The sequence below is a fragment of the Myxocyprinus asiaticus genome, chromosome 8, assembly GCF_019703515.2.
Source record: "Myxocyprinus asiaticus isolate MX2 ecotype Aquarium Trade chromosome 8, UBuf_Myxa_2, whole genome shotgun sequence".
Lineage (NCBI taxonomy): Eukaryota > Metazoa > Chordata > Actinopteri > Cypriniformes > Catostomidae > Myxocyprinus > Myxocyprinus asiaticus.
Genome location: NC_059351.1, coordinates 47,495,243 through 47,521,500, shown reverse-complemented (window position 1 = coordinate 47,521,500; position 26,258 = coordinate 47,495,243). Strand labels below are relative to the sequence as shown.

The following is a 26,258-nucleotide window of genomic DNA, read 5'->3' as shown; positions in this document are numbered from 1 at the left end:
TCACAAATAATCTTCATCGGATCTACTGATGGCTGCGGACTCTGGAGCCATCACTTTCCTGGTCCTTTTAGTCATCAGTTCTGCTTTTGACACTATCTCTCATAGCATACTCATTGCTAGGCTCTCTGCAATTGGCATCTCAGGCATTGCTCTGTCGTGGTTCATTTCTTACCTCTCTGGCCACCAGCACTACATTTCTATTCGTCAGTTTAAATCAAATTCTGTTCCTGTTTCTCAAGGTGTCCCCCAGGGTTCTGTACTTGGTCCGTTGCTCTTCATCGCCTATATGCTTCCTCTAGGTCACATAATTCACCATCATGGCCTCAACCTTCACTGCTATGCTGATGACACTCAACTTTATATCAGCTCTAAGCACACTGCCCCATTCCCCACAAGTTCCCTCTCTGAATGTATTAAGGACATAAACTCATGGATGATCAGTAACTTTCTAAAACTCAACACTGATAAAACTGACGTACTGATAGTTGGGTCTCCAAGTGTTTTATCACGTCTCCCCGATCAGTTGGTTGATATAAATGGTGTCCTGGTCAGACCCTCCTCTATTGTTCGTAACCTTGGCATTATAATTGACCCCACACTCTCTTTCCATGCTCACATCTCCTCTCTCACAAAAACTGCTTTCTATCATCTCCGTAACATTGCGCGATTTCGCCCCATTCTTAGCACCAAAGATGCAGAAACTCTTGTTCACGCCTTTATTAATTCTAGACTTGATTATTGAAATGCCCTCTTTTCCGGCCTTCCGACTAATAGAATAAACAAACTGCAAAACATCCAGAATTCAGCAGCTAGGCTTCTCACCTACTCAAAGAAATCCTCTCACATCACTCCCATACTTTGTAGGCTACAGTGGCTGCCTGTCTCCTATCGTATCCAATATAAAATTCTCCTTACAACATTCAAAGCTTTACATGGTCTTGCCCCCTCATACATCACTGATCTCGTCCACCGCTACACCCCATCCCACTCACTCAGGTCATCTGACTTGGGCCTATTATTCATTCCACATTGCAAGCTGACCTCACTAGGTGGTAGGGCTTTTGCACACTTGCCCCTTTGCTTTGGAACTCTATTCCTCAGTCTCTCTCCATACATGATTTCAAAATCAATCTCAAAATATATCTCTTTGACCTATGCTTCTCTGACTCTTAAATTGGTTATTTATTTATTTATTTATTTTTTTTTGTTTTGTTTTGTTTACTCTCATCCTGTAAAGCGATCTCGATCTATATAAAATAAACTATATATATATATATATATATATATATATATATATATATATAAAACCCATGTGCACCAATAAAAAAAGTTACTCAGAGGTCCTTAGAGGACAAAAATGTCCGCGTCAAAAAACTACCATAAAAATATTAAATATTAATATTATTTTCCACTTTCACTGACTTAATTTTTTTAACCAACATTAATCCTGATCATAACTACCAACTATTCATTCTTTTTCAGGATTTTAACCATTTAAATGCCAGTTTGTTTACATAATGCCACTGTTATTTTTTATACACACATGCACACACACACACACACACACACATGTTGGTGCAGCTATCATTATGAGGACTCTCCATAGATATAATGATTTTTATACTCTACAAACTATAGATTCTATCCCCTAACCCTAACCCTACCCCTAAACCTAACTCTCACAAAAAACATTATGCATTTTTACATTTTCAATAAAACATCTTTTATTATGTTTTTTTAAGCGATTTGAATTATGGGGACACTAGAAATGTCCTCATAAACCACATTTATAGCATAATACCCTTGTAATTACCAGTTTGTAACCTCATAAACCACTTAAACCTGCCCACACATACACACATACACACACATTTCTCAATACACACATACAAAACACACTCTGACATCCATACCAACACACCCACACAATTTAAGCTGCATCATTTATTCAATTGGCCTGCAGTGCTCTATAATACAGCAAACAGAAAACTGGAAAAAGCATGTATTAGCTCCATAGGCTAAACATGATTAAAATGGCACCATCTGGTGGAAAATATTACAAATTAAAATTTTGAAGCCAGTGCCCCGGAATGCAAGCATAATATCATATAATTCATAATTTTATGCTTTAATGGCACTGGGATCAAATATTGAATTTTTAATGGGTTTCAATGCTGACATTTTTTCCTTAAGGTCCTGAGTGTAGCTATTTTGTGTACACAGTGTATAGATGTATTATAAGAACTGAGGTTGAAATATCAAAATTCCCCCAAAAATACACACGTCTGGCAAAATTTATGCCGTTGGCATTAACACAGCCAAAATGATCGAAAAAACTCAAATGAAAAAGACAATAATGTCCCAAAGGTCGCACAAGGGTTAAAAAGACTAGAGATGGCCCTGGTTGTGGTAGTTCAGTGTGATCTATTTGACAGTAGACGTATTAAATGGACTGTATAGTCTACTTCTATCTCTAACAGCATCATTTTCAATCGCGAAAAATTCAATTTGGCATCTACCCAAGGTTATTTGCAAGCAGTTCTGCATTGTATGACTTTCTTTCTTCACCAGAACACATCTGAAGAAAAACAGAAAAATATCTTAGCCCAGTAGGTCCTTAAAATGCAAGTGAATGGAGATTTCTCATTTGAAGCTCCTAAAATCACAGACAGTCAGCATAAACGTCATTCATACGACACCAGCTGTTAATGTCTTCTAAAGTGACACAATCGCTTTTGGTGCGGAAAAGATAAATATTTAATTCTTTTTTAATTCTTAATCATGCTTATGGTCAGGAGAGGTACGCATGTGTGACGTAATCGCATAGGCATTTGAAACATGTGAGAACTGACACACGTGCGTCACAGCCAGAAGAGCAGCGCTGTTTACAAGCGAGAAGGAGGAACGCTGTACATTAGCTTGGTTGGTTTTGGTTTAGATCTGTATTTATCTGTTTCTTTACTCACAATGGTGCATTTGTGTGCCTATCCTAGACGTCAACCGAGTGGAGAGCCAGAGATTACATCTGTATCCATGGCAACACGAATACATCACACGAGAGACCGCTTGGACTCCAACTTCTCGTGAAGCGTTGGATTATAGTTAAAAAGTACTTCAATATTCATCTTTTTTCACACCAAAAGTGATTGTATCGCTTAAGAAAACATTAATTTAACAGCTGGTGTCAGATGAATAACGTTTATGCGGACTGTCTGGGATTTTTGGAGCTCCAAAAGAGAAATCTCCATTCACTTGCATTTTAAGGACCTACTGAGCTACGGTATTTTTCGATTTTTCTCCAAATGTGGATCTTCTAGTGAAGAAAGAAAGTCATACACATCTGGGATATCATGAGTGGGTGAGTAAATAATGAGAGAATTTTCATTTTTGGGTGAACTATCCCTTTAATCTTGCTGCAATGTGTGATATGTCCATGAAGAGATGACATAGCATACCTTTATCTTTGGCCACTTTTTCTGATCCTGCCTTCTTTTTTCGTTCTTTTAAAAAAAAAATTGATATTAAACTTTTCATCCTCGAAGAAGCCAATATTAGCTAGGCAACATTAAACAGTTACTTCTATAACTCAAGTTACTATTCCCTGTCCTATACAGACTTCATTATCGAAGGCCAAGAACCTTGATATGGTCTCGATTTCATTAATTACAATAAATAAATAAATAAATATAATTGAAACTACAGTGGATGTATAAGGAAGGAGAGCATTTACTGCATTTTGTTATTTTACTGATTTGACTTGGACCTTGACCTGTAGCCTAATTAGGAACTGACAGTCTCAGTCACCTTTCACTTTCATTTTATGGAGAAAAATAAAATAAATAATAAGATGAAAAGAAAGTGAATGGTGACTGAGGCTGTCATTCTCCAACATTTTCACTTTCACTGATTATAATCAAATGCTGAGATACCCTCATTGTTCCAAACCTGTTTCTTCTATGGAACACAGAAGGAAAAGTAAATAATGACAGAATTCAATTTTTTGGGTGAACTATACATTTTTAAGGAATATACAAGTTAAACTTATTCAACAACATTTGTGGCATAATGTTGATTACCTTTACCACAAAAAAATTATTTTGACTTGTCGAAAATAAAAAGGAGATTAAAGTGAGGCACTTACAATGGAAGTGAATGGGGCCAATTTTTGGAGGGTTTAAAGAAATAGTTAACACAAAAATGAAAAAATAAATAAAATAAAATAAAAATGTACTCACCCTCATGCTATTCCAGATGTGTATGACTTTCCTTCTTCTGCAGAACAGAAGAATATCTCTATTCTGTAGGTCCATACAATGCAAGTGAATGGGTGCCAAAATTTTGAAGCTACAAAATGCACATAAGGGCAACATAAAAGTACCCCAGACGACTCTGGTGGTTAAATCCATATCTTCAGAAATGATATGATAGATGTGGGTGAGAAACAGATAGATATTTAAGTCCTTTTTTTTCTCCCTGCTCAGTCAATCTCCACTTTACTTTCATTTTGACATACTCCTTCTTCTGTTTTTGGTGATTCACAGTCTTCATACATATCGCCCCCTACTGGGCAGGGAGGAGAATTTATTAAATTTATGTTTCTCACCCACACCTATCATATCGCTTCAGAAGACATGGATTTAACCACTGGAGTCGTATGGATTACTTTTATGCCGCTTTATGTGGATTTTGGAGCTTCAAAATTGTGGCACCCAATAACTTGCATTATGAGTACCTACAGAGCTGAAATATTCTTTTAAAAAATCTTAATTTGTGTTCTGCAGAAGAAAGGAAGTCATACACATCTGAGATGCCAGGAGGGTGAATCAATCATGAGAGAATTAAAATTTTTGGGTTAACTATCCCTAAAGCTTATAATTTTATGAAAGCACTTACATTAATTCTTCCATTAAAACTCATGTATTATTTGAGCTGTAATGTTGTTTAAATCGTTGTTTGTACGGTCATTTTAGGGTTTACAGTGTTACATTGTCATAGCAACAAAGTTGTAAAAATTGGATATAACTTCAATCAGAAAAGGTTTGTATGTGATTTTATAACACTACAATAATGTTAACACTCATATAGGTTATGTATTGTGGCTATACTTTTGACACAGTGAGTATTTTAACGTTTCCGAATTTAGCCCCAGTGGTGTGCTAGTTAGGGTTTTTTGCTACGCTTGTGTGCTAAGATAATGTATCCACCAGAGGGCAGTGTAATCATCATGAATCCTTGGAGTGAACTAAGCTGGTGATCACCATCACCAGGAATAAACATAAAAAAGCAATTAAGTTGCTCTGCTAATGGCAGATATATATTTGTAACTGTTAAGTGATGTAGTTTATTATCACTATCATAAATTCATTCCTCTGTTGTTACATAACAACATATCATTGCTGTAAAAATGAACTACGGTCATACAGGTATGAACTCTATAATTTAATATATAGGAAAACTTGATCAGTAAAAGACAACAAAAGCCATGTGTAATATATTTCAAATTTTTTTTTGTAATTCTTTAAAGCTAAAGGAAAGCCTTGTCTGTTGCAAATGCACTATACTTAAAACAATCTAACAGCAAAACAACAATACAAATCTCACTCAGTCACTCACTCACACACACACACACACACACATACAACCGATCAATTATGTACACACATAATGTTTACATTGATTCATTGTAACATTCGCTATTCCAACATTCCATTTCTGAATGTCTCTGGTTGCTTGTTTCAAATAAATTCTAATGTTTTGTCACTCCAAGCTAAAGACTTCCTTTTGGCAAGCTCCATCCAAGATGGCTGAGCTCCATCAGACCGAACCTGCTGCTGTGAGTCTAATGATGAGGATGATGATGATGAAAGCTCAGATGTGATAGTTGGTACTAATGTAAAGAATCAAACACACACACACACACACACACACACACACACACATACCAATGTGAATGTCAGACTCATCAGATAATGATAAAACTTTGAAGAGCTTATATTAAAAACATAATAAAAATTATAGTCTAAACAGCAGTTTACATTCTGTGTTGGTGGGTGTGACAGGGCTTGTATTCCCTTCCATCTTACTGGGTACTGCTGCTCTCTTTGTTGCATCAGTTACTGATGTACTGATCCTAAATGCAGGGATGCTTTTATCCTACAAAACAATGCAATAGACAGAGGAAAATGTCAGAATGATATTTAGTAGGTGGAATATGATGTTGTTCACAGTGGTGTTCATTCATAATATACTGAAACAACAGCATGATTGCGATATGACTGGTCGACTGTACATTATCCCACTTATTAAATCGCTACTTAACCTTTTAATATAATATAAAATAATATAGCTGCAAGCGCAATTATTGGTGTCCAAGCACATATGGAGAGAGAACAGATTTGACAGAACAGATGCTGTGGACAAAGCTATTTTGGTGTCAAATTTCAACTGATTTATGCACAGTTTTCTTAAGTTATAGCACCCTTATCATTGATCAGATTTTGCACGTGACCTCAGAATGTTCTGTTGTCCATGTGTACTAAGGTTTTTTAAGTTTGGATATTGCGCTAACAAGATACAGGCCAATTAGACATAATGGGTCACACCCAAAAACACATTGGCTTATACGTATCTTCTGAACAACTACACATTCCAAAATTCTTATGATAACTTTTTTGTTAGGAAGGTCTGTAGATGATGTGCACCAAATTTTGTGTGAATCAGACAAACGGCCTAGGACAAGTTCTAGAACTTTGAACTTTGTTGATCAAATGGCTGCAGAGGTATGACAGTTTTTTAGTTGTAGCACCCCCTATGGGCAGAATTGTACAAAATTCTGCATGCTTCCTCAAAATGTCCTGTTGACATGTATACAGGGTTTTGTTACATTTGGAATTTGTGGTAAGTAGATATTGGTAAATGAATCAAATTGTGCATTACCAAACAAATTGATTTGCTTATATCTTTGTAACAATTTTACATTTAAATTCTTCTGATCAATTTTGTCATGAGGGTCTGTAGATGATGTATACCAAATTTCAAGCGAATTGGACAAACAACTAAGGAGGAGTTCGAAAAAGTACCTTCGGTGCTTGGACCCCTAATAAGAATAATACGAAAATCAATACAAATGCAATAGGTTCCAGCACCTTCGGTGCTTGGGCAAATAAAAATACAATGGAAGTCATAGAATATCAAAAATGATTAATCAGAATCAAGTATTTCAGAGAGCCATATAATAAATAGCTACGTAGTTATAAATAGTACATTTAGGGGGCTGTTAGGGGGCAAATAGAAAGAAAAATAAAGAAGCAAAGACAATCAGTTCTCACTTGCCTTAATGTCATTTAGTTTTCCTCCACCTGCTGATGGGCTAAATGTGTTCTCTGCCCTACAACCTGATGATACTTGCTTGTCATTTATTCCACTTGGGGTTGGTTTAGTGGGAGATCTCGGTGTTGTCACTTGTGAAGATTGCTGGTTGGCTGTCTGAATTGGTGCGTTTAGTGTGTGCTGTGTTTTCAATGGAAGAAACATGGTGGTTGCTGGCTGTGTTTTGGGCTGTGAGGTTGGTGTTGGAGGCTGCGAGGTAGGTACTGTTGGAGGTGGAGTGTGGACTTGCGGTGACTGATTTGTGGCTAATCTGCTCATGAATGGCTGGTAAGCCCTGGTCTTCTCTCTTGCTAGACTCATCCAGCCTGGCTCAGATCCAGCCTCTTTACTTTTTCCCAACATGTCTTGGGCAGATCTTCCATCTATAAATTGATACTTCATTTTAATAATAATGCTGATCAGCTTGAAACACTCTTAATTAAAGGGATAGTCCACCCTATTCTGTCATCGATTACTCACCTTAATGTTCCAATCCCGTATGACTTTCTTTAGTGGAACACAAAAGATGTTAGGCAGAATGTGAGCCTCAGTCTTCATTCACTTTCATTGCATCTTTTTGCCATATAACAAAAGCGAATTTTGACTTTTGGGCCTTTCACACCGAATGCAATTTTGCGCCACTCATTGTTATTCTTTATAATAAGCGCTAGATGGACGTCTTTGACAGTTGTGCTGCTTCTTGCTGTTTTTTCCAGCATCTTGCACAACAGCACAACATTTTTAGACGCTGTGCCATGTTAAAAAGAACAGAAACTTTTAAAAGTGCATCTCGAGACCCCTGCGCTTTGTTATAATTGTTGCACTCTAATATAGCTATATTTAGCACAAGAATGTGTCAGTCCCTAACATTCCTTCTAAACAAAGGAACATACAATATGCAAGTATGTGAACACAGACACTTCTAGCTACACAATCTCAATTTAGTGCCTTGTTGGGTTCCAAAATATGTCAGACCACAATTCATAATGCAACGCAAGTATGCGATGCATTCTCAATGTTGACATAAGGCGCGCTATTGCAGATTTTTATTTTTCAAGTCAACCACTGTCATGGCGGAGCAACAGTTTGAAAAGAATATTGCTGAGAAAGTAAGTTAAATTTAATATATTTAGAGAAACTTATCTGAATATCAACACATACAAATGAATGAAACAGACATCTGAAGATAACTCTATCGCCCCCTTCATTCTGCTACCATCTGCATTCTCGTGTTTGTGTAAAGTTTTGCGTAATGCATAATGTTTCCGGACTAACATCTCCTTTTGTTTTCCACGGAAGACAGTCAATCATATATGGGTTCAGAGTGACATTAGAGTGAGTAAATGATGACAAAATTTGTATTTTTGGTTAAACTAGTCCTTATACAATAGTTCCATTTGGTCTATTTCTTAGTTTTCTGCTTGCAGCAGCTCTATGCACTGAATTACCACCATATAACATAACATATTTTAAAGGTAATAAAGAGAAGAAAGACACACTCACTATCTGTGGCAGCAAGCTGAGAGTGCAGATTCTGTAAATCTTTTTTTTCGGGAACACTGGGCTTTTTGTTGGAATTGCCATCCAACATATTTTTGGAGGTATCTGCTTTCCCAGCATGCTCTTCTGAGGCTGCTAGCATTTGATTGGGCTCTAAACTGTATCGCTTGGTTTCATCCATAATTTTGGAAACCTCAGAGCGGTATCTCAGAGACTCAGAGGTGGTGCGAAGCTGCACCCCAAAAGCACTCTTCCGGTCTTCAGGTTCCTCTGTAGAGGTCTCAGCCTTCTTAAGATGGTTTCCTAGTGCTGGTTTGGACATAACAGGAGATATTACTTCTCTATGGTTACTGCTCTTTGTCTCTTGCAACTGATGAAGGAGCTGCAACTCTGTTGGTTTCATCTCCCTTGCTTCGTCCTTTAGAGGCTCTGGGTTGGGTTTGTTGGATTGCATCTTGATTCCTGGAACATCTTTCGAATTTCCCTCATCCTGCTTCGCCGCAGTCTCACTGGTCATTTTGGAGCGATATTTAGCAGGTCCGATGGAAAACTGAAATGCTCCAGTGTTAAGTGTCTGTGATTTGGCATCACCCTCTCTTGCAGAAGGGGGCCCAACAACTCCTTTAAAGGGTGCTGTAGTCCTACCAACCAGTTCTGGTGTAGAAGATTCCACTCCAACTTCCCAAGGCTTCTGAGAGGCTTCTGTGGCACCTTTAGGAGAGGGAGGGTTCCTTATTTCCATTTTTGTTTTTTTGGTTTGAGGCACAGGTACAAGTTGTACTTTGAACAGTGCTTCTGCTTGGATCCCACCTTTGTTCTCATTTGATCCTTGAGATCTTTTTTCATCAAAAATCAAGATCTCTTTAGTTACAAATCTCTGGATTGGTGAATGGACTCTTAATGGATCTACTTCCCTTGATGGTTGGATCTCCTCTGCCTCATATCTCTGGATAGGTGAATGGGCTCTAAATGGCTCCATGTCCCTTGATGGTTGCATGGATTCAAGATAAAGTTCTGAAGGTGATACTCTGCCAGAAGACAGTGTGGTCAATCCAATGGGTGTCGGCTGCAAACAGAGAGGGTTGGCGGTGACCTTCTCCTCAGGTTCAAGAGACTTGAGGGTTTCAACATCAGTAAATGGGGGATGAATATCAATTAAAGTGAGTATCTCCTCTTGGATCGGCAGTGAGTTTGCAGGTGCAGTTGTTTGAGGTTCTGGAGAGGTAGGTTTCTCAGTTAACGTCAAAGTTGGAGAAGAGCACAAGTGATTGTGCATTGTCTCTGTGGACATCGTGGTTTCAATATCATCATCCTCTTCAGACAGAACATTGTTCAAATCATTGAGACTTCCTGAGTAATGCTTGGGAGAGAGAGATACCTGGGAGAGACAGATTTTGTTGTACATTTTTGCAAATGGTATCAATGATAAGTGATATTTGTGTTCTTTAGTTGCACCCCTAACATCAATTAAAACTACACAGCTAATCATGTTCCCTCTAAAGGCTTGGGTATATTTCATTTTTCTGCATTGTGGATCAGATTGCGCCCGGTCGACCGCATTGCCTTTCAAAGTATACTCGTTTGACCGCAAGCGAATATGCACACAATTGACGCATGTGCACTATGACTGCTCTATGATACTCTTTTAGTACAGTCAATGACAGGTAAATGCACCGACGATGCGCACAGGCGAGGATTGTCCACGTGTCAAGGAAATCTTTACCACGCACAGACTGTGCTGATGACGAAATTTGCATCATGCATACTGTGCGCAGAGCAATCTGCAATGCGGACAACCTAAGTATAATTTGGCCTTAAGCTGTGCACTTCTGATGCTGCTCCAGCACAGATGAGGGAAAAAATCAGCACAGATAGCAGTCTCAAAATTGTGTAGGAAAACTTCAGGTAAATGAATGGTTCATTTACCATGAGCTATTGATTTTATTTTGTCAGTATGGAGCTGAAGCTGTGATAATTCTTGAAAACAAGGAAACACACAGCACTGAAAAATTCATGAAAGGACGCATCACCACATTTACTGCGAGACACGAGTGCACTTGGTGAATGCGGTAAATGTGCGGCTGCACACATAAACACTCAAATGCGCTTCATAGTCATAATGCTTCAACAAGTGTTAACACAATCTTTCGACTTACGTGAATGCAAACAGGTGCAACAAAATATCAGGTATGTGTCCAAAAATCGGATCTGTGAATTAGACCTTACTGTCTTAATGAATCCTAATATACCTGCTGCTAGTATGTATGTTAATCAATATTAATCAAACAACAATAATATTAAACAGGGAAACTCAGAAACTCATTTCATAAGCAATATTAAAGCAATGCTAACTTAATTAAAAAACACGTGAAGGCAACGTGGCTTTGTTGTAATTTAAGAGTAATATTTACACTATTATTTAACTATTTAATATTTACCTTTTTTAATATTTAGCATATTTTCACATTTTTGCTGTGGTATCGAAATTGGTAGTGAGAATAATGAACTTTCACTGGTATACCGACTACTGAAATTGGTCTCTATATTTTATATAATAATCAATGTATATTTCTCAGGTGGACGAAGGGTAGAATAGAAATAGGTTTTGCTCAACAAGGACAAAAATGAAAGGGAACATTGACAGCTTAATGGCTTCATTTGAAGTAACTTAGGGGATGTGAGTTTTTTGTTGTTGTTGTTTTTTTTGTTGTTTTTTTGTCCTTGCTGTCTTACCATTGGCACTTTTTTGCCCTTTGTACTGGCTCTTTGGTTCCTGGGTTTGATTAACATGCGATGACGAGCGGCCGAGTTATCCAACCTTGGTGTGTAATACACAGGGCTAATGAAGTCAACTCCTGTAGAGGGTGTGTACAAAGCTGAGGTGGGGGAGATGATTGGCTGAGGAGACAGCTTAGAAACTGGCGATAAAGGCCTTGATGATGACTGGAAAGGATCACCCTGGATGAGACAAAATTTGCTAGCGTCATATAATGTATATATGCAGTATTCATATAATGTATATATGTAGTATCTTCCTTCAAGTGGCAGTTCACCAAAAATGTGTTCTTGCAAACCCGTATGACTTTCTTTCCTCCATGTAACACAAATGAAGATGTTAGGCAGATTATTAGGGACTGATAGCCTCAGTCACCATTCAGTTTCATTCCATACAATTCCTTGAAAGTGAATGGTGACTGAGAGTGAACATTATACATAACATCTCCTTTTGTGTTCCACAGAGGAAAATAAGTCTTATGGGTTTGAACTTAAAAAAATAAATTAAAAAAATCAATAGGTTGAGTAAATGAATTTAGATTTTTGGGTAAACTATCCCATTTCTGTTCCTCTCAAAGAGCCTTTTTAAAGCCCTGAGCGTTGAAAGCCTATTATGACATTGATATCACTAATTGACATTAAACCAGGGTTGATTTTGAAAATAATGTTACCTGTTCCTCCTCTTCACTACCTGTTCCTGCTAAACTTAGACAGCTCAGATGTTTCTGAGGTTCTGGATACTGGAAGAGAAATGGCATAAGGATTCAAATCATTTTCCAGGTGTTTTAGGTGGCTGTGTTTAAGTCTAGCCTACAATCTGTGTATATCCCTGTTCTTTGTTCACCTTGTAAACTACTCCATGCATCACTCGCTCATGGAAGGACATCTCAGGTGGGCTGCAAGGTAAACCATCGTCCTCTGAAGTTGCTCCCGAGTCCTCTGTGCATTTACCAGGGATCGACATTGGAGGAGGGCCCAGACGCAAGTTCTGTTGCTGTAGTTTTAACTATCAAAACAAAACAGAATCACCTAACAGTAAATTTATGGAACACCTTCCTCAAACGTCTGCAAAAATGAATTAGCCAATAAAAATCTGACTCAGATCAAACTGCTGGTACTCAGTAAGGATCCTTGTACCTGATAAAATCTAATCTCCCTCAATTAAATAATCTGTGATTGGGTTTGCCAGCTTTCAACCTCCTTACAAAGAACATTTCCTTACTTGCAAAGCCTTAATTTTGCCATGAACGTTCTCTTGTGAAAAAACCCGTGTTGGTTCTGTGGACTGGGTCTGATCAGTAATAAAGATGCTATCATGGGACATCGCCCTGGTGCTCAGGCACTGTGGGTACCTGTGGGTCAATTTGAATAGGTTTGTGTTATTTAGCTGGACATGGATACTATAAATATGGATTCAGTCATAACTTCATACTTTCAGTATAATATATATACTAACACAATATAGCACAATACATACAATACGATAACACAATGTAGTGTACAACATTTTTATAATTCAAAACAATAAAATATCAAACTTTGCCTTTTTGATATCCTATCAGACAGTCAATAACAATTGCTATTTTGTGTTACAGTAAATAATGGCCAGGATAGCACTTTTTTTTTAAATTGATTAATGCACTGTAGCGTATTGTGTAGTTTTGTTCAAGTTTTGATTTTTGTCTTTTATTGTGAATTTTAGTTCTGTGTCATGTCATAGTCTATTTCCTGTTCCATTCCTTCCTGGTTCCTGTCTTTGTCATGTGATCTTCCTGTTTTGTCATGTGGCAGTTTATTAATATAATCTAAAAACGCGAAAGTACCAATACAATAATACAAAACAAAAATGAACATTAACTTAAAAATAAAAGATATGACAAAACAAAGGACATAAACCGAAACATAAAAAAAAAAAAAAACACACACACACACACGTCACATACCGTCGTCACAACAGGAACCAGTAAGGAATGGAACAGGAAACAGAACTATGACATGACATGGAACTAAACTATAAAATAAAAGACAAGAAACAAAACTTGAACAAAACCACACAAAATGCTACACGCATCAGCCACTTACAAACAGTCGTCCTCAGAGTCATATCCTTCCCTCCCACCCTCTGGAGCTGTGATGTCACTGGCGGACTGACTTTGCTTCATCAGGCCTTCACTTTCCTTTTTCTTCAGTTTCCCAAAAAGACGTGTCTTCAGCTGTTTAAAACGTGACTTCTTCCTCCCTGTGGAAGACCAGAAATCAACAGTATTGGTTTAAATAGATCAGAAATACACTTGTTTTTTAAGATTTACGCATTTAAATTTTATAACATGGCATTTTATTAATTACATTTTGTTAAAGGGATTGTTCACCCAAAAATGAAAATTCTCTCATCATTTACTCACCCTCATGCCATCCCAGATGTGTATGACTTTTTTTCTTCTGCTGAACACATATGAAGATTTTTAAAAGAATATTTCAGCTCTGTGGTCTATACAATGCAAGTGAATGGTGACTAGAACTCTGAAGGCCCAAAAGGCCAGTGGTTAAATTTATATCTTCTGTATCATTAAGATAGGTGTTGGTGAGAAACAGATCACTATTTAATTCCTTTTTTACTGTAAATCTGCACTTTCACTTTTACTTCCACATTCTGGGCTGGTCAAAGGTGGAGATTGATAGAAAAAAAGGACCCACACCTATTATATTGCTTCAGAAGATATAGATTTAACCACTGGAGTCATATGGATTACTTTTATGCCTCCTTTATGTAGTTTTTGGACCTTCAAAGTTCTGGTCACCATTCACTTGCATTGTATGGACCAACAGAGCTGAGATATTCTTCTAAAAATCATTTGTGTTCTGCAGAAGAAAGAAAGTCATACACATCTGGGTTGGAATGGGGGTAAGTAAATGATGAGGGAATTTTTATTTTTGGATGAACTATCCTTTTAAAGATTACTCAGTTACATTTGAGGGAATTTTATTATTAAATTAAAATGTGCAAATCTTTAAAAAAAAGGCTAACATTTTTTTTGAGTGACAGATGCATGACATTATGTGAAGGAGAGAAAAAAAAAAGACTAAATACCCATAAATGAAATGATTAGATCTGATTGGACGAGACACTTTGAAGCCTTTGTAAATTAGCTGATAAACACACTCCTGTGCTTCACATTATTTGCATTCCATATCAATGCGTCATCTTTCTTCGTTCTTTGGCAACCATAAATAGCCTGAATTTAGGCTATTTTAGCTCTTTTTTTTTTTTTTTTTTTTTGCTATTTTAGGTTAATAAAGAATTGTGGAATGTCTGTTGTGATCATTATTATTAATAAATGTGATTATGTGTTGAAAACTGGTGTCTTTTTTCAAATTACTGTTGCTGCCATTTTATAAAAGCAATAAGCCACTCTAGGCCAAATGTTACAGTGATTTTACCATGGTTAAGAGAGTTTTAGGCACTTTTGTTTAGGTTTTAGGTTTTAGGAACACCCCTTAACTATAGTAAAAATCACTGTAGCATGTTGCCACTCATGTACTGTTAATGAAGAATGTTCTCATTTTTTGTGAATATATCTAAAAAAAAAATAATAATTCTCCAACCTGTGAGTTCCTCTCCATTCTTGTCAATTTCTCCAGTGCTGGATTCCATGTTTATCTGCTGATCCAGATTGCATGAGAAAATAAGTATTATTTATCTTCAAAAGACATGAAAAATAACATAAGGAAACATTAATCTCTGACATGTGATGATGCTCGTTAATATGGATGGTCTGCAGACTGGCCAAATGCAATTGCCAATCAGACTTTATTCAAAAACCTACTCTTTTGTGTGGAAGAGACTTATCTACTGCATGTCTAGCTGTAAAAACCAGCTGATCACAGTTGACTGATACACTCTGTTTGCACACTTTATTACATCACTTCCTGTGTTCAAAAGTGAGTTTGTTAGTTTCTTCTGCAATGCCCTTATAAGGAAAGAGCTGATTTGCTACTGTTTTCAGTTTAAAGATCCTCATGAAGCGAAAAATATACGAACAGATATGGAAACAGCTTCAAGTCAGACAAATTTGAATAGCCTAATTTAAGTGGCACCTTTTGCAAGCCTAAATCAAATGGCGTATTACTGTTAAATTGAGTATTGTATACTGCTGGCATATGATACGTTATCATATCACTCAGAATATTGCTTAAATGATTCAATGACGTAGACAAAAAGGGAGAGATTTACCCTCTTTGCTTTTATTTTCACAAACATGACCATACAACATACCCTGTAAGGCCGGTCTTATTGGCTAACCACAGATTGTACAAATGTCTCCTGTGTCTTTTTATTGGCATTGTATTGTGATATATCAGTGGCCTCTCGTAATACAAACATAGACATTTATGGGGGGAGAATAGTTAACTTTGGCCTGGGCAGAGACACCAGTTGCCCAGTGATTCACAAGGGTGATGCGATGTTACAGCGAGTATTAGACAAACAGTGTGTGTGCACCTTTGCCGCAACCTGGGTAACCAAGCCCTTGTCCAAGCACACTCATATCCACACACATTTCCTCACTTCTCAGTATTAGTCTTTGGAGTGTTGTAGAAGAGTGGAACATACTGGCATAGGTATAAGACAGATTTCTGCATAATGCTAAATCCCTAACCCAAATTAATATGCCTGTTTAAGAAGCACCACTATTTAAAAAAAAAAAAACAGCATTCTGATGTCATTTGTCATGGCTGTAACTTTATGAGCTACAGGGGAAACTAAAAGAATTAGCTTTGCCCTTTATGTTGTGTGTGTGTGTGTTTGTGTGTGTGTGTGTGTGTGTGTGTGTGTGTGTGTCTAAAAGATTTTGCATGATATGATTCTATTAAAAACCTGATCTATTAAATCCAACAATGTTTTGTGTACACTGCTGTACAGGACATAAGCCTTGGCACACATACACACCTATTACTATTGTCCTAACTCCTTAACCAAACAATCATATGACAGAAATTTGCCAATAAGCTCTGCTTTACACTGTGTCTACTGTCATGTGGCTGTAAGCATGACTAAAGTATTGTGCGTCCACGTTACCTTCATGTACACAGAATTCAAATCAGCACAATACCAGACAATACCTTCTTGTTTCACCAAAAGACCAAAAATCAATACGCCATTATGTCATCATAGAGGAAGGCTAAACATCAAGGTTCGAATTTCCAAGTAATTTTCCTGCAGGTTGCATTCATAAATTTCAATGGTCTTTATGAAGCATTTCGACACTGAAGCCACACTTCCAGTATAAATGTATGAATGTCATTGCATTCAACAGCAAGATATCAGACCAAAAGGAATTTATTTTAAAGATAGAAAGATATTTACAAAGATAGGAACTCTTTACTTTTTATTTTTTATTTTTTTTTATTGATTCCTAAATGTGTTGTTAAATGAAAATGAAAAAAAAAAAAAAAACATGAAATAGAAAATTCTTCTTAACTTACCAGCAGCTCTACGTTCAGTACGTTCAGGCAGAATGATATCTACTTAGTGGTTCAGTTGTTTTCTACTGTGCTTTTTTTTCTTTGGTCCCCGCTCCCCATGATAGTTTTAGATTATTGGCATCTGCAAATGAAGTTTAATAGGGCAGTAGTTGTGCAAGGTAGAAAGACAGAGTCAGGGAAAGAGAGACAGAATGCGTGTGCATGTCTGTCTGTGTGTGTGTGTGTGTGTGTGTGTGTGTGTGTGTGTGTGTGAATGAGAGAGAGAGAGAGACAGAGAGAGAGAGAGAGAGAGAGAGAGAAGAGAGAAAGAGTTAACAAAGAGTTTTCAAGTAACAAAGGATGACAGGGTTGTAAATTAGATGTATTGTGAACCTAGCTGGGGTCACATCTTCTCAGACACGGTCACTGGGTCCGTGTGGTATGTCCCACAACTTTATGAATTCTAACATGGTAAATGCAAAAATGCATGTAATTATAGATATTAAAGGAGCAATATGTAACATTGACATCAAGCGTTTAAAATGGGTACTGCAGCCCAAATTCAAAATATTGGAGAGAGTTGTCTCCCCACCCCCCTACTCCCCAGACTCGAAGCTCATGCGGGTTGCCAGGTTGAGGACACGCAACAGGAACGAGCAAACTGACAATGGCAAGCGACTTACACTGTAAGTTGATCAGCTAATATATACGACTGCAGTGTTTTTATTGTTTGCAAATTATAAACCAGCTCATGTGGATTTTATATAACTCTGTCAGTGTTAGGTAGATGTATTGCTGGCTTCCATGGCTGCAGCACGCTATGTTTCATATCTGGCAACCCGGGGTGTTGAAATACTATTTGGAAATGGGCAATGGGCGGGATCACACAGGCCAAAACACAAACAGAAATTCCGGCCCGGAATGGACATTTCAAAGTAGAAAATACTGGCTGTAGCATTGTTTCTGGAGCAGCCAGTATTTCAACTTAGCATGTTTCTTAAATCTTTGATAACATATTATGATAATTTTATGCTTTAGTACAGTAAATATATTACATATTGCACCTTTAAATGGATAGTTCACTCACATATTAAAATTATCTAAGAACTCAGTGATTTGTATTAGTAAAACCCCTTACTAAAGTATCTTTGTCTACAGTAAGAGTTAATAATTATGGTAGGCAGGTGACTTTTCTCCTAAAATATTAAAGAGAAGTGTGACTGACAAAATGGCCATTCAAATTTTACCACAACATCCATTTCTGAAATGATATGTGACCTGATTATCATGTTTTAGGTAGGGTGTTCATTGTGATTGAGGTTTAATCAAGGGCATGGCTTTTTTATCCGACCACAAATGTCTCTTAGAAACAAGAAGCTGAACACACACACACACACACACACACACACACACACACACACAGAGTGAGAAGGACAAGAGAATTCTTTCTGTAGTCTGAATCTTGAGCTGGACAGTTTGCCATTGCATTACTTAAATGTTCTGAAATAATCAATGCATGACTGAGTACTATTACTGTAGTAACAGAGGTGTTACAAGTTGTCATGAGACTTTGTTTTCTGGTCATAAATTTGATCATATGCATATGCACAACCAGTAACTACATTTTCTTTACCAGAAAATGTAGTTACTGTATTCTAGCACTCACAGCTTCTCTTAATGCAGAGTTGTGTGTTGTAAAGTGTGTTGTATATGGGAATTTAAGGTGTCAGATGGATATATAACTCCAGATCACTCAGTCATAGTTGCAGGAGAATTCACAACCCTGAACTGGTCCCCTGGTTTGCCAGACATGTACCCTGTGGAACATCTCTAGGATACAGTTAAACGTTCACTTTAACTGTGGAATGGGATGTCCTGCTCCTAAACTGACACCAGTGTTATATCGCCACCTAAGTCCCATTTACAGGTGCATCTCAATAAATTAGAATGTCTTGGAAAAGTTCATTTATTTCAGTAATTCAACTCAAATTGTGAAACTCGTGTATTAAATAAATTCAATGCACACAGACTGAAGTAGTTTAAGTCTTTGGTTCTTTTAATTGTGATGATTTTGGCTCACCTTTAACAAAAACCCACCAATTCACTATCTCAAAAAATTAGAATACATCATAAGACCAATAAAAAAAACATTTTTAGTGAATTGTTGGCCTTCTGGAAAGTATGTTCATTTACTGTATATGTACTCAATACTTGGTAGGGGCTCCTTTTGCTTTAATTACTGCCTCAATTCGGCGAGGCATGGAGGTGATCAGTTTGTGGCACTGCTGAGGTGGTATGGAAGCCCAGGTTTCTTTGACAGTGGCCTTCAGCTCATCTGCATTTTTTGGTCTCTTGTTTCTCATTTTCCTCTTGACAATACCCCATAGATTCTCTATGGGGTTCAGGTTTGGTGAGTTTGCTGGCCAGTCAAGCACACCAACACCATGGTCATTTAACCAACTTTTGGTGCTTTTGGCAGTGTGGGCAGGTGCCAAATCCTGCTGGAAAATGAAATCAGCATCTTTAAAAAGCTGGTCAGCAGAAGGAAGCATGAAGTGCTCCAAAATTTATTGGTAAACGGGTGCAGTGACTTTGGTTTTCAAAAAACACAATGGACCAACACCAGCAGATGACATTGCACCCCAAATCATCACAGACTGTGGAAACTTAACACTGGACTTCAAGCAACTTGGGCTATGAGCTTCTCCACCCTTCCTCCAGACTCTAGGACCTTGGTTTCCAAATGAAATACAAAACTTGCTCTCATCTGAAAAGAGGACTTTGGAACACTGGGCAACAGTCCAGTTCTTCTTCTCCTTAGCACAGGTAAGACGCCTCTGACATTGTCTGTGGTTCAGGAGTGGCTTAACAAGAGGAATACGACAACTGTAGCCAAATTCCTTGACATGTCTGTGTGTGGTGGCTCTTGATGCCTTGACCCCAGCCTCAGTCCATTCCTTGTGAAGTTCACCCAAATTCTTGAATCGATTTTGCTTGACAATCATAAGGCTGCGGTTCTCTCGGTTGGTTGTGCATCTTTTTCTTCCACACTTTTTCCTTCCACTCAACTTTCTGTTAACATGCTTGGATACAGCACTCTGTGAACAGCCAGCTTCTTTGGCAATGAATGTTTGTGGCTTACCCTCCTTGTGAAGGCTGTCAATGATTGTCTTCTGGACAACTGTCAGATCAGCAGTCATCCCCATGATTGTGTAGCCTAGTGAACCAAACTGAGAGACCATTTTGAAGGCTCAGGAAACCTTTGCAGGTGTTTTGAGTTGATTAGCTGATTGGCATGTCACCATATTCTAATTTTTTGAGATAGTGAATTGGTGGGTTTTTGTTAAATGTGAGCCAAAATCATCACAATTAACAGAACCAAAGACTTAAACTACTTCAGTCTGCGTGCATTGAATTTATTTAATACACGAGTTTCACAATTTGAGTTGAATTACTGAAATAAATGAACTTTTCCACGACATTCTAATTTATTGAGATGCACCTGTAACAGCTTCTGTCCTCATGTGGAAATCCACCAAGTTCTTTTGTTTTGCTAACATTTGAAAGCAAAAAGATCCTCTGACTGCAATCTTTCAAGGTCTTCAGGTAATGCCTGAAATATGCTTGGAAGTCATGCAATTGTCTTAGGCTGTTGTTCAGCCTTGCATGCTACCATCTACAGTAGCTGCCAAATATTAATGGATCTTTTGTATGTAAATAAGCAATTAAAACAACAAGGCACACCAGTTTTTATCAATTACAGAGCCATGGCCAAATTGATTAAATAAGTAATTTAGTTCAAAAGCTGTGCTACCTGTGATATTTACGCCAGTAATGGCATTGAAACCTTCTGGCTGTACCATGCCAGGTGTGTTTTATGTTTTCATTTCAGCTGTGTTTTCTGGACATGGTTCATGGAAAATAACACTATTTCAGATCCCTGCCCTAATGTTCCCAGCAAACTAGAGCATATCTTCAATCTCAGCTGAGTTGTGGTGACCGATATACTTATGTAAATGTATCTCTTGCGGTGTGTAAAGTCTTGCAAAGTGTGAAGGGTGTTCTCATTCTAATTCATAGGTATACGTAAATTATTCCTTTATGTCTTTCTAAGTTTGGATTGTCACTAAAATATACAATATCAATGTACTGACACTGACAGCATCTAAAACTTGAACCTTTTTATGTACAGTATATACAACTTCAAAGATGTAAAAATCTTTAGGAACCCTCTGAAGACTGGTTGAAACTGAAAAATTACTGCAAAATATGAACAGTGCACAAACAGTAGAACAAGCATCTAGAGAAACATCTGTTTATAAAAGAAGAAACATCAAGAAAAAAACTAATTCACCTAATCAAATAATCCAGTATAAGGTGCGTAAACAGAAAGAGTGGAACACCAGCTAAATGAACCGCTTTACAAACAGTTAATTACCTCGCTCAAACGCATCCTATTTATACATTAGATTAATCACTATATCCATGACATATTCGCAACAGTACAACTTGCATAATAAGTAAATACTGTATACTGTATATATAATATGTATGCACAGCACGCTAGTGAAGGGCGCTGCTCTGTTGACACACATACATAGCACACGCAGTCTGGTGATGCGCTCGCGGCTATTTTCCGCCCTCAGAGCTCACTGTTATTTTCATGTTTGCAGCTTATCCATTAACATTAGAGACACATCTGCAACTTCCCGTGAGTGCAAGTGACACAAGAGGAGTTTCCCAGCAGACCTTTCCTAAAATAAACTGTAAATCAAAAGCTTGCACAATTTACGAATGTCAACAAGCTTTAAACAACCTTTCGGCCTGCTCATAAAGAACCTACAGATGCAGGGGCCTGGGTAGCTCAGTGGTAAAAGACACTGGCTACCACCCCTGTAGTTTGATAGTTCGCTAGTCGAATCCCAGGGCGTGCTGAGTGACTCCAGCCAGGTCTCCTAAGCAACCAAATTGGCCTGGTTGCTAGGGAGGGTAGAGTCACATAGGGTAACCTCCTCGTGGGCACTATAATGTGGGGCATGTGGTGAGTTGAGCGCAGATGCCGCGGTGGATGGCGTGAAGCCTCCACATGTGCTATGTCTCCGTGGCAACGTGCTTAACAAGCCACGTGATAAGATGCGTGGGTTGATGGTCTCAGATGCGGAGGCAACTGGGATTCATCCTCCGCCACCCGGATTGAGGCAAATCACTTCGCAACCATAGGACTTAAAAGCGCACTGGGAATTTGGCATTCCAAATTGGGTAAATAAATAAAAAAAAAAGAACCTACAGATGCTACATTGATCCTCTATGAGAAATCCAAGCATGAGACAATATTATGTAGCTGGCAACCAGTGGTTTTGACCTTGGTCCAGCCAAAAACCCTCTCTCTTATTCTCTCTCTTAGATCTATCTAACTTTAGCTCACCTTCTCTGGCTTCATTCTTTCAGACTTGACCTTCCCTTCTCTTCAGGAATGAATGCACCCATTCAAGTACTGTGTTACTCAGGTGAAATGCAATCTGCACAGAAGAACAAAAATCAGGCCCACCTTTGTACATTGTACAGCCTGTGGTAGATTTAGTAGAGGTTGTACAATTCAGTACATTAACTAAAAAGCACTCAAAATCCCATGACAAACTTTGTTAAGGACTGATATTTTTTTTCCAGGCTGGCTATGAGACATCTAAAGGATGTAGAGGAGACATTATTAAAATACATCATTTTGTTGAACTATGAAAATTAACTAGGAACAAGTTCCAATTTTATCTAGCAGGGTACTAGTTATAATAGTAAACTATAGTATAGTAATGAACGCTGTCTGCCATAGGTCTAACAAATAAACAGCCCCACCCCAAACTCATGCGATTGGTTGAGCCAATGATGTGTCAGGCTGGTCGGGATTCTCCATACAACCAGCAATCTTTCAAAAGCACCACAGTGTTTCTACTTATTGCCTATTGTCGTGTGTATTCTGTTGATTCATGTCTTTTATTTTGAAATTCTAGTTCCTGTTTCATGTCATGTGTTCCTGTTTCCCTTGTCATGTGATTTCTGTTTTCCCTCCATGTTCATGTGTCATGTTTTCTTTGGTTTATTGTTTAATTAGCTTGTTATGAGTTCTGTTTGTTCATTGGTTTATGTTCTCCCATGTCTTGTATTTAAGCCTCATGTTTTCCATTGTGTAGTTGTCTAGTATTGAATGTGATGTTATGTGTTTGTCAAGCCATAGTCAAGCCCATGTTTTGTTTTGTAGTCAGGGTTATTGGTTCACGTTTGTAAATAAACTGCACTTGGGTTCTTCATCTTCATGTCATCTTCATTGTCAGCAGCCAGCATACGTTACACCTATGAATGGGCAACCCACTCTCATGGAGAAGTCATATGGATTCATACAAGTTGGCTAAATCGTATGTGATCATTCATCGAACAAATTACATACTTCTGAACAGCTTGGTGCTCTTTCTCTAAATCGTGTAAACTGCAAACATTAACTGCTCAATAGAGAGGGTGACTAATCTGCTTGAACATTAACTGTGTTTTGAAGATACTCAACCCCTCCTTAACCCTGCTTTCATCTTAAACTAACTGATCTATGGATTATCTTTTTTCCTTTTCCTGTAAACATCATACAGCTGTTTTTGTTTTTTTTCTCCCCTTTACTCCCCAATTTGGAATGCCCAATTCCCAATGCACTCTAAGTCCTTGTGGTGGCATAGTGACTCACCTCAATCCAGGTGGCAGAGGACAAATCTCAGTTGCCTCAGCATCTGAGAACATTAATCCACACATCTTATCAAGTGGCTTGTTGAGCATGTTACTGCAGAGACATAGCGCATGTGGAGGCTTCACTCTATTCTCTGCAGCATCCACACACAACTCACCACATGCTCCACCAAGAGCGAGAACCACATTATCACGACCACGAGGAGGTTACCCCATGTGACTCTACCCACCCTAGTAACCAGGCCAATTTGGTGGTTTAGAAGACCTGGCTGGAGTCACTCAGCACTCCCTGGATTCAAACTCACAACTCCAGGGGTGGTAGTCAGCGTCTTTACTCGCTGAGCTACCCTGGCCCTATCTTACAGCTGTTTTAATAAAAGTGTAGGAGTTATATCACAACCTGAACCCCTACTGCTCTTTACCTAATCAACCCTGGGCTGGTTTTAGTTGAAAGAGCAGTAGGGAAGGAGATTTACCATTTAGTTCTTCGCAGATTATGTCAGATTATGTGTAAAAAGCATCTAAATATGCCTGATTCTATCCCTGACTGTAGGACACTAGCCAACTAAAAAGTATTTGGACACTTTTGGACACTTAAATACCAAATGTATGCACTTTATTGCATTAGATAACAAAATATCAAACAACTTTTCTGTGGCATTTATTGCAATTACTTTTAACCAACCGGTGGATAGTGGAAGGATGAAGTCAATTCCCATCAAGTTCACACAAGTTTCCTTGCAGAGTAACTGCATGTATTTCATCACATTAAAGGTATAGTTCACCCAAAAATGAACCTACCATCCCAGATGTGTATGACTTTCTTCTGCTGATCACAAAGGAAGATTTGTAGAAGAATATCTCAGTTCTGTAGGTCCATACAATGCAAGTGAGTGGTGGCCAGACCTTTGAATCCAGCATAAAAGTAATCCATACGACTCCAGTGGTTAAATCCATATCATCTGAAGTAATATGATAGGTGTGGGTGAGAAACAGATCAATATTTAAGTCCTTCTTTACTATACATCTCCACCATTGACCAGCCCTGACCAGTAGGTAGCGATATACACGAAGAATGTGAATAGCCAAAAAACAAAAGAAGAAGAATGTAGATGTGAAAGTGGAGATTCATAGTAAAAAAGGACATCAATATTGATCTGTTTCATCTATCATATCACTTAGGAAGATATGGACGTAACCACTGAGTCTTGTAAATAACTTTTATGCTGCCTTTATATGATTTTTGGAGATTTGAAGTTCTGTCCACCATTCACTTGCATTGAATGGACCAACAGAGCTGAGATATTCTTCTAAAAATCTTCCTTTGTGTTCAGCAGAAGAAAGAAAGTCATACACATCTGGGATGGCATGAGGGTGAGTAAATGATGAGAGAATTTTCATTTTTGGGTGAACTATTCCTTTAACACAGACAAACCCTGCTATGAATAATAGGCTCTTTGTTATATGCCAGTTACTTGGTATCTCACTAAAACTAAACTGCACTAAAACTGAAGTACACTTCACATGTCAAGTACAGTAACCATGTGTTTTATAATGATCTACTATCACAAGTAATGCATGCACATGCTTAACTGAACACACTGTCCTTACAAGTGTATGACATCATGCGGTAACACAGCAAGTCTAATGCACAGAGAGTTGGTCACTCAGGGATTTCTTTCCAAACTCTTTGCTATTGTACATATTTGTAATAATAATAAGAATTGAAAATCAGTTGGTGAGATGTATGCACTCAGTAACAGAATAAAAAAAATGAGCATCTCTATTTTCTTTTACTTTAATATCTCGAATAGTCTCGTTTCATTTTATATCTCCAGACAAGAGATTATTTTTAGCTTCAGATAGGAACTTTGTTCTTAGAGTTTACCTTTTCAACAGTTTAATATCCTTCTTCACCTTACTTTCTGTCTAAACCAATAACCAAGACGTCTGCATTCAAAATCAACAGCTATTCTGCACATAATAACCAATGCTTTTGTACTTCTGATAGCGGCTGCATGTCAAAATATAAACTGCTAGTGTATAAAAATCAGTGTTTTCAAGTTAAAGATCTCTTAGAAATATGCGCTCTTTTCTTGGAATTGTATCATCTTCCCAGAAATAACTGTCTCGATGTTTACTAAAACTCCAAACTATTATCACTATTCTCCGTAGAGAGGATAAGTAGAAAATAAAAAAACAGCAGCTTCACAGATGTCTTACCTTTGTGGAATGAATCTGCAGAAGCGCGCAAGTGCGCGACTATAATCAATAGCGCTTGTCCAGCTCGAGCTACTGTGGAAATAATCTAGTGCGCTCACGTGATTGGTTACACCCCAGACGATGATGTCACACAGCTTCACGCAGAGCGCAGGAAGTCGGACAGGTGAATAGTGCCTGGAGAAAGTTGGGATGTGTGATCAGATTCAGGA

General features: G+C 37.9%; 1 protein-coding gene across 2 annotated transcripts; it reads right to left on the bottom strand.

The window, feature by feature from the left end:
- Positions 1-4,786: 4,786 nt before the first annotated feature.
- LOC127445092 (CRACD-like protein) lies at positions 4,787-26,085 on the bottom strand. 2 transcript variants are annotated; one of them, XM_051704861.1, is made up of 12 exons: positions 26,050-26,085; positions 17,125-17,333; positions 15,247-15,304; positions 13,726-13,882; positions 12,866-12,995; positions 12,488-12,649; positions 12,315-12,383; positions 11,602-11,826; positions 8,872-10,246; positions 7,333-7,751; positions 6,036-6,153; positions 4,787-5,887 (listed from the first exon to the last, which is right to left on the bottom strand). In XM_051704861.1, the coding sequence occupies exons 3-12, from the start codon at positions 15,293-15,295 to the stop codon at positions 5,736-5,738; spliced, it is 2,856 nt and encodes a 951-aa protein (XP_051560821.1). In that variant the 5' UTR covers positions 15,296-15,304; positions 17,125-17,333; positions 26,050-26,085; the 3' UTR covers positions 4,787-5,735. The 2 variants fall into 2 exon arrangements, with proteins under 2 accessions (XP_051560821.1, XP_051560822.1); XM_051704862.1 differs by having other exon boundaries at positions 15,247-15,301.
- Between the last annotated feature and the right edge of the window lie 173 nt (positions 26,086-26,258).

Coding starts and splice junctions, on each gene's coding strand:
- LOC127445092 (XM_051704861.1), bottom strand. CDS start 15,295: ATGGAATCCAGCACTGGAGAAATTGACAAGAATGGAGAGGAACTCACA. Junction 12,996..13,725: donor GACTCTGAGGACGACTGTTT/GTAAGTGGCTGA, acceptor ATTGACCCACAG/GTACCCACAGTGCCTGAGCA. Junction 12,650..12,865: donor GCAAAATTAAGGCTTTGCAA/GTAAGGAAATGT, acceptor TTGTTTTGATAG/TTAAAACTACAGCAACAGAA.